Here is an 8,787-nt window from a genome sequence, read left to right as displayed (position 1 = left end):
TTATATGACTTGGTTTTAATTAGGAAACACTTCTTACACATAACCTCACCTCACGCTGGAAACAAATTTCAAAGACCACACTAAAACCAATACTTGTTTCCACACAAAAAATACACAATACACAACACAAACACTATTTGTTTACTCCATGTTGGTCAGTTGAGGAACCTCTCTGGCGATTCCCTGTAGGAGATCATAGTAGAGGGGCAGTAGGCTAAGAGCGAATATTGTAATCGGAATGGAAGTTGTTGCATATAATGGATATGCCAAGTGTTTCAGTTGCCGATTAAGGAGAAACATATGCCCTGTGCAGAATGACACTAACGCGGAAGCTATAGATGCGAAGAGTGATGTTAAACCCAGCAGAAGTTTCCGAGGCAAGCTGTTGGAAAATTCTTGTACTTTGAATCGAGACGTAATAATCGAATAAAAGAGGGCCAGGGCAGTTAATGACAAGCAAAGAGAAAGCAGCGATGAGATGGTGAAGGCATTGAATGCTGGCTTGTCTTCTAAAACCGGTGAACCAGTTTTATCATTTAGTCCACCTGGTACAGTTGCTGATGTAGCAAATGAAACTGTTGCAATGAGCGCAGCAACCACCGAGCATGATTCGGAGGTTTTGGCAAGCCAATTACTGCCTTCTTTATGAAGATCTTTGTGTGAAGTTGCGAAGATCTGCTGTGGTGTCTCACCATCTTTGTTGTAGCGAACAGATGAATGAGGTGGCATGCGATTTTTGACAAACTGCATCCATGCACAATAAAATTTAGAGCATTTAAAACTTTATTCAAAGATTGATATCTGTTCAATTAATGACCTTATTAGTGTGAGTTAAGTCTCAATTGAAAACTTGACCCCAAAAAAAAAAAAAAAAAGTTTCAATTGAAAAAGAAACCATTTCACTATTGTATTATTCTTGATTTGTCTGAGTGATTGCAAATATATATATATATAAATTTTTTCTCCTTTTAATGAGGGATTCCACAAATAATTTTAGGGAGTTTTACTAAAACACCCAAAATGGGGGTTGAAATTATAAAAAAAACCCAAGCACTATTTAAACATATAAATACACCCAAAACTCATCATTACATACACTCAAAACCCATATAAACACACCCAAAAAGTTGACTTTGGGGTTGATTTTGGGTGTGTTTCTATGTTTAAATAGTGCTTGGGTTTTTTTATAAATACATGTTTAGGATTGAGTTTATTTATAAATTTGTAATAATTTTATTTGAGAGACATTTATTAGGGTCCTTTAAGAATTTTTTTTTCAAGAATCAAAACCGTCTATTTGACAAATCTTCATTCATAACTCAAATCATGCAAATTCAAAATCATTAAGATATCTATTTGGGATCAATAAATGAGATGAACACGGTGCTTCATTAAAACAAATAAGATTATTGTTAGATATATACGTACCATGTACCACTTGAGTTCCCACTGCAATTGTAGTGCGGAACCAGGACTATTCCATGGCCGATGACTTCGAGATTTAGCAGCAAGATGCAATGCATTGTTACCATTGTTGTCCACCCGACGTAACAATCTTGTGATTTGTTTCTTCCTGTCCACTAGTAAACTGTAAACATGGGGTTGCCTGTTCTCGACTGCCAACAGTGCAACATTCTTGTTTTCTGAGTCCACATCGTAAATAGCCATTGGAAATTTTTCTAGGATTGTTTTCACCATTTCACTCACTCCCATCTTTGCTGCAATTAATATTGGTGTCTTCTTATCTTCCAATTTATTATCTTTGTCCTTCTTCTTATCTTCCAATTTGTCATTCTTCTTATCTTCCGTACTGTCTTTCTTCTCTGTATCCAATTCGGTACGATCAGGAAAATCTCCAAATTTATCTTTATCGTCTGGAGCTTCTCCAGAATTTTGTACGACATTCTTGTATAAAGTACTATGCTCAACCAATTGATTCATGACCTGAGTAGCCCATATATGTCGCCTTTTGTCGTCGAGGATTTTATCTATGCTCCAAACTGCTAGAAATACAAATGATGACATTCTAATTAAAAACAACTTTAGCATGCTTGAGGGGGTTTCAAAGAAATATGTGCAATTAATTTTCTTTCATTTGGCTCCTTCAAATTGAGGAAGAGCTCATTCTCAGAGCAAATGGGATTTTGACTTTTTTTTTTTCTTTCTTCAAATTCTTTTAATTTTCTTTGTTTTGGAATATGCCAAGTGTCACAATTCCATTTTCTTTGAGGATAAGCTCCTCCTTAGTTTTAAGAAGCCAAACGTTGCTCATAAATGAAAATGTAAATTAACGAATTCACCACAAAGTTTGATAGTACTGACTGCTTCGCGGAGAACCATTGATCACGTCCAAGACAGCTGTGATTAAGTTGAAAAACTTAACACATGAGGAGTAAATATAATTGGGATGACCTTCTTCTCGTTGGTTCATACCTACAATTTGAAAAACAAGAAGGAAAACAATGCTAAAAAAGTTGCACATATTGAAATTAACGGGCATCCAAAAACATTTTATCAATGTATTCGTAATGTCTTAAATTGAATTATTGACCTTGACAAGATGGACTTTGTGCAGTTGTGATCACATAAAATTTTAAGGCATAAATATTCAGAGTTTTTATATTAAATTTCAATTTCAAGATTATCATGGAGTCAACGAAAATTCATATTCGAGGATGAGTTTTTTTCTGACTAGGGGAGTTTGATATAGGGAAAATCAAGGGATTCTCATCATTACTGCTAAAATTTAAAGTTACTTATTTATTTTCCATGTTTACTTATTAGACGAAGAAATTATAACCACTTGAAATTGAGAGAGATGATGAAAGGGATGAGTAATAAAAGTGAAAACAAAAAGTTGAAAGTGAAAACAATTTCCAATATATTTCAATTTTTAGTTTTCGTTTTCACTTTTATTACTCCTCCTTCCCATCCTCTTCTCATGTTTTCTCTCAATCCCATCTCCACTCTCATTCTCACTTCCATTCTCCCTCTTTTACTTCTATACTCCAGCACAAAAAATGAAAACTTAAAATTACAATTGAAATGGTTATCAAACGGGCCCTTAATTATTAGTTTTCAATTTTTTTTTAATAAAAAAAATGGAAAATGAGAACATATTTGGTAATAGATTTTGTTCTTTGTTTTCAAAATAGTGAAAATGAATTTTTTTTTGCTTGTGTGCTTCTGTTTAGGTTTATTTTCTCTGTTTAAGAGATGTATTTTACAGTTTAAGGGTGGAGACACCATTCATGAGAAGTGATAAGGTTCACTACAAGTTCAAAGGACATTATAGTTACCCAACTTTACCTGACATTGAGCTGCTCTCTTGTTGGGGGTTCTCTGCATCTTCCTTTTTATTTCCTCTCTTAGCTAGACATAGAGAAGAGCACACCCTATTTCCCCATGATTTAGCTGGAAATGGAGAAACCATGTCATATTAGACTTGTGGTGGCGAAAAAGCAACAACGTATAAATTGGATAAGTGACGAGCACTCACTTAATGCTTGATGAGATTCAAAACCCGTATTGATGGTATTTCTTCCTCTTTTCTCGAGGGGACAAAAGTGTTTGTCCCCCTTTTCCCCCTTTAGCTCCTCAACAATCAAACCTGATAAGTGAAATGTAAAAACTTATTTGGACAGAAGTACAGTTGGAAGATAGATATAGAATATGTTTGTATTTTCTATTTTGGCCCCCTCAATTTTACAATTCTAACTCTGCTATTGGATTTACTGATTGTATGATCAAACAACTATATATATTTTTATTTTCTCTTCAAAAAAACAGGTAAATGTATGATGTATACATACTTCAAAAGGTCATATCACCATAGTTCTCTTTTTTAATAGTTTTGTCCCATGAAAACCTAGTAATTACCAAGTGAGACATGAAAATAGTTCACTTAGTGCAAATGCATTAGCATCATAGACCACAAAATAAAAAATAAAATCGATAGAGATATTCTTACAATGGTATATGAGACGATCCAACGGTCTAAGGCGGCTACTGCTTTTGAATGCTGATGGAGTATTGGCTAGAATATGCAGGGGAGAGAAGCCACTCTGATTAATATAATTGACAAGTTCTGGGTACCACAGAATGATCTGGAATGCCAAACCTACATATTTAAAAAGGATATTAATAATAAAAAATGATATTAAGTTAAAATATATATATATATATATATATATATATAAGAAGTAATAATAATGCTATTTGTGCCATACTTATTGATCATTTTGTCGAAGTGAACCCCACTAATGTATATGAGACCCATTTATATTAAAGATGTAATCAACAATATAATGGTACAAATTCGTCCCAAAAAAAATATGATGGTACAAATAGCAACACTCTTTAAGAAGTGGGTAGGCCACACACTTACTGAAGTATTCACCGGACATAGCTGCATGGAGAATGGTATCACCATTCCTTGCTCTAAATGAATAGCATCCTTCTACACAGTGACTATGAAGGCAAAGAAAAACCTTCTCATGCCCATTAAGAGCTGCCAAGAAGAGAGGGGTCTCATTCTCATTGTTGAGAGATGACACGAGTTTGCGGTCTTTGGTGGCCATTGCATGACACATTTCCACATCCCCCACTTTAGCAGCTAAATGGAGAGGTGTGTTGCCTTTCTTGTTTTTTATTTGCAATATCTTGGATGCATTTTCTTTAATGATCTCCAGCAAATCCAGCACAATTTTTGTTTCGCCATCGAAAGCAGCGATATGTAGAGCAGTGTCCCCCATTTTGGTGATACGCAAATCATGAACATTCTCTGATGATCTATAGAGCCCCACAACTTTTTCCCAGTCGCCGGTCATGGCATTATCGAACAGATCCTCCTCCACTTCCCTCCCTCTATCCACCACTTCCTCCACTCTCTCCATGTCTGGCCTCTTGCACTAGCTAGTCTAATGATTACGTGATATATATAGCAAAGAAAGCGTTTGTGACGCCACTGTAGAGAATTGTTATATATACACATATACATTCATTAATAGTGTTTTTTTTATAATAAAGTTTTCTTTTAAAGATAAAAAATTGATTAACCATTTAATCATCATACCGTACGTATATATGATTATTTTAGTGTTTTTATTCAAATCTCAGTGTTCATCCATTTATCCTTCATTAGAGTTAAGTGACTAGTAAGATATTTACAATTTTACTTTTTGTTGTTGTTGTTGTTGTTGCAAGAATGATGTTTGAAGGGAGGCTCTAAAAAATAGATATATAGTTTGGATCATAAAATCACATTGCGGGTATATATATTAAGTTATAGTGGTGCATGAATTTGAAATTTGTTTGATACAATATTGTTCGCTATTACTTATGTTATGCTGATGGACTAGAGGTTAATTATGTCCAATTAACTAACTTTGATTAATAACTAATTTCTATTTTTTTTTCTAGAAGCATCTGCTCAGAAAAAAAAAAGAAAAAAAAAGGCAGAGAACTCAGGACAAAAGATATCTTGGATTGTGCTCATTCTTTATCCTAGTTTTTTTTTTTCCGAAAGGCGCTTACTTACTGTGCGGAACGAGGATTCAAAAGTCACTAGGCGAAGCTTACCTTAAAAATTCGACGGTACGAGTGAATTTCATTCATAAAAATAAAAAGATACACCTAGTCGGGAAGAGCGTAATGAGATTTACCCTCAGATGTAAAAACTTGACAAAAAAAAAATTTAATACAATGCAACAAAAAACTAAACTACTTAAATCTAAAACTAAATTAAACTATTAAAAAACTTAAGATGCATACATTTATTTTAGGAAAAAGCCAATAGAAGAATACTTATTGGCCTTAGATATGAGAAAATGCTACCAAGAGAGAATGTCCAGACTCAAGAAGAAGTTGCACGAAAGAAAGATGGAACCAGATGCATTTTTAAAAGAAAGCGCTTTAATATGAAAAAACAGATCTTGCCTGTCTGACTATTGCACAGCCGAAAGGGAATTGGTTGCTTACTTATATTGCTTCCTCCCCTTTTCTTTTTTTAAGTTTGACTGGGCCATATAACACGTGGGTTGCTTTTAAGTTTGGGTAGACATGGGCTCACACCATTACATGGGATGGGTAGGATTAGCTTTGCTTACATATAGGTTTTTTTTTTGTGAAAAAATTTGGGTAGGCAGCTGCCTACCCTGCCCTTGCTGAAGAACCGCCACTGCTTACTGTCATATATTTTCTGAGAAGGAAGGCATTAATTAATTGCTCTTTGTTTGTTCCATCCAACTCCAAGCGCGATAAAAACCTTGTATACCATAAAACAAAAAGAGATGGAAATAAAAGCAATCAAAAGCGAAATCGTAAAGCGCATGCTTGTGCTGGACGTCAGTTTCTCCACATACAAGTAGAACTCATGAAATGTGACCACGAACAGACCCAGGATCTCAAATTAGGATATGCTAAATTTACCTTACGCACATAATTATTAAACTTGACAGTACATAGTGAAATTCATTAATAACAAAAGGCAACACCTAATCATGATGACATAATGAGTTTTACCTTTCGAAGCGCATCTAGTACATAATTCTTTTCTATTTTCTATAGTATGTGTGGAGTGAAGGGGGGTTATTTTCTACCAAAAAAAAAAGAAAATAAGAGGGATTGTTTTCTAACAAAAAATAAAAGAAGCATGAGTTGTTTGTGTTTGGCCTTTGGCCCCTTTTGTACCAAAAAGAAAAAGAGAGAGAAAAAAAAGGTGAAGGGGGATTATGAGAGTGCATGGCTATTCATTGGGTGGGATGGGTATGTTAGTTTAGGCTAAAAAAGACAAAGTCACTGGTGAAAGAGTAGGTCCGTCTCTGAATGTGACTCATGAAATATGCTGGAATAACAAGTTATCATTGTGTTCTCCTGTCAAATCAAGTTGATCGTACTTGGTTGTCTAAAGTAACAGGAAACTTCAAAATGACTGACGTTTAAAGTCCTAAGCTCGCTAGCCCACTTGTACCCAAAAAGCAATCAAAAGCTAAATTGTGCAAGGCATGCTTATGCTTGTGCTCTGCTCTGCTCATGAAATATATGCTTACATATCAAAGTTATCACTTTGTTAATCTCCTGTCACATTCATCCTCCTACTTGTTGTCCAACAGAGGAATACAAAGCTGGCACGTACTTTTTTTTCATTCCTCCTCGTCATCACTTGTGGGCATTCTCCTACACTAGAGACCTTCTAATTGGGGCTGGGCCTGGTCTGGTTTGATCCAGTTTTGAATTTAAATTATGGAGATAACCGAACCAATCTGGACCTGTCCACTTCTTGCAGTTTTTCAGTTTGGGCCTGAGCCCATTTCATTACACTTTCTTCTGTTCCATTAAAATTAATTTTCCCTAACATAAATTTTCAGCATTCATTTTCTAATAGGCCCAAGCCCAAATTCATCCTCCAACAAGCATTTAACACTTGGACCAGAAAGGGCAAAAAAAAGAGAGGAAAGAGATTAAAATAATATATCAAAAGTTTGGATCTTGAAGTGAACCAATTAAAATAAGGGAGTTTCACTAAAACACCCAAAATGGGAGTTGAAATTATAAAAAAAACCCAAGCACTATTTAAACATATAAACACACTCAAAACCCATCATTACACACACTCAAAACCTATTTATAAACACACCCAAAAAGTTGACTTTGGGGTTGATTTTGGGTGTGTTTCTATATTTAAATAGTGCTTGAGTTTTTTTATAAATACATGTCTAGAATTGAGTTTATTTATAAATTTGTATTAAAACAAAGCAAAGTCAATCGCTAATGTCTTTTATTTTCTCCGTTAGGGTGTTTCCTTGCAGATGCCCTGTAAGTGCTTCAGAATTCGGTTTTTGTCTTTCGTGGCCCTTTTTTTAGTTTGTTTTCTTAGTGGTAGCCTTTTAACTCCTTTTGTTTATATATCTATTTGGTCTTCACCAAATCACGGTGAGTCACATCAATTTTCTCTGAAAAAGCGATTATTTCTTCTTTTATCAAACATGATGAAAAGCTAAAATTTTAAAAATAAGTGATTTTGGCCTCAAATAAGTAATGCCAAAGAGGTCATAAGTTCAAATTATTGATCAAAATTAAGTCATTATCTTATAGTTAGCAAGCACCAATTTTTTATTTTTTATTTATCATTTTTTTGTATATTTATTAAGTATACAGAATATGAGCATTTTGAAAAGAAAAAAAAAAACTACTGTATGAATATCAGTATAATGCAAATAAAAAATACATAAAACTTTTGCATGGACACACAACAAAGCAGTTTGAAAAGCTCATTTCACTTTTAATTAATATTTCTTTTGGGTGCTAATTTTTCAACAATTTTTTTGTCCATTTACATTCTCTTTTGTTTCGACCAAAAAAAAAAAAAAAGTCATTTTGTTTTTTTAATACTTTTTACTATAACATATAAAGAAGTGTACATGGACAAAAGAAGAGCGGTAACATACAATTTCCAATAAAAAGTGTAAGTATATAAAAGAGGAGTGAAAAAAATTAGCTCCCTTTCTTTTAACACTAAAATTTTTACGCCAAAAATTAAATTTTATTAAAAATTATGAGAATCTTTTATGTACATTGTTCTTGTTAGTAAACTGGACCTAGCTTTTATGTCAATATGGATTCATGTTATTGTGTGGTGTGGTGTTAAGAAATTACGTACCACCATTAGTTATAATGCTACAAGCATCAATTTTTCCTTAATCAAATTCCATGGTAAAAGTACTACCCTAATTATCTTTTAATATATATCATCATGCATATGGCATATAATTATGAGATCAGGCATTA

At 33.8% G+C, this 8,787-nt stretch overlaps 1 protein-coding gene across 2 annotated transcripts; it reads right to left on the bottom strand.

The window, feature by feature from the left end:
* On the bottom strand, positions 1–4,966 carry LOC103324284 (uncharacterized). Of its 2 annotated transcripts, none has more exons than XM_089046043.1 (7): positions 4,388–4,966; positions 3,971–4,120; positions 3,500–3,610; positions 3,310–3,414; positions 2,323–2,433; positions 1,429–2,003; positions 1–744 (listed from the first exon to the last, which is right to left on the bottom strand). In XM_089046043.1, the coding sequence occupies exons 1-7, from the start codon at positions 4,893–4,895 to the stop codon at positions 142–144; spliced, it is 2,163 nt and encodes a 720-aa protein (XP_088902169.1). In that variant the 5' UTR covers positions 4,896–4,966; the 3' UTR covers positions 1–141. The 2 variants fall into 2 exon arrangements, with proteins under 2 accessions (XP_088902169.1, XP_088902170.1); XM_089046044.1 differs by having other exon boundaries at positions 1,429–2,000.
* Positions 4,967–8,787: the final 3,821 nt, after the last annotated feature.

The sequence above is a fragment of the Prunus mume genome, linkage group LG2 (assembly GCF_029339155.1).
Source record: "Prunus mume cultivar Tortuosa linkage group LG2, ASM2933915v1, whole genome shotgun sequence".
Classification (NCBI taxonomy): Eukaryota; Viridiplantae; Streptophyta; class Magnoliopsida; order Rosales; family Rosaceae; genus Prunus; species Prunus mume.
Note: the sequence above shows the minus strand (reverse complement) of the source record. Positions and strands in the feature narration are given on the sequence as shown.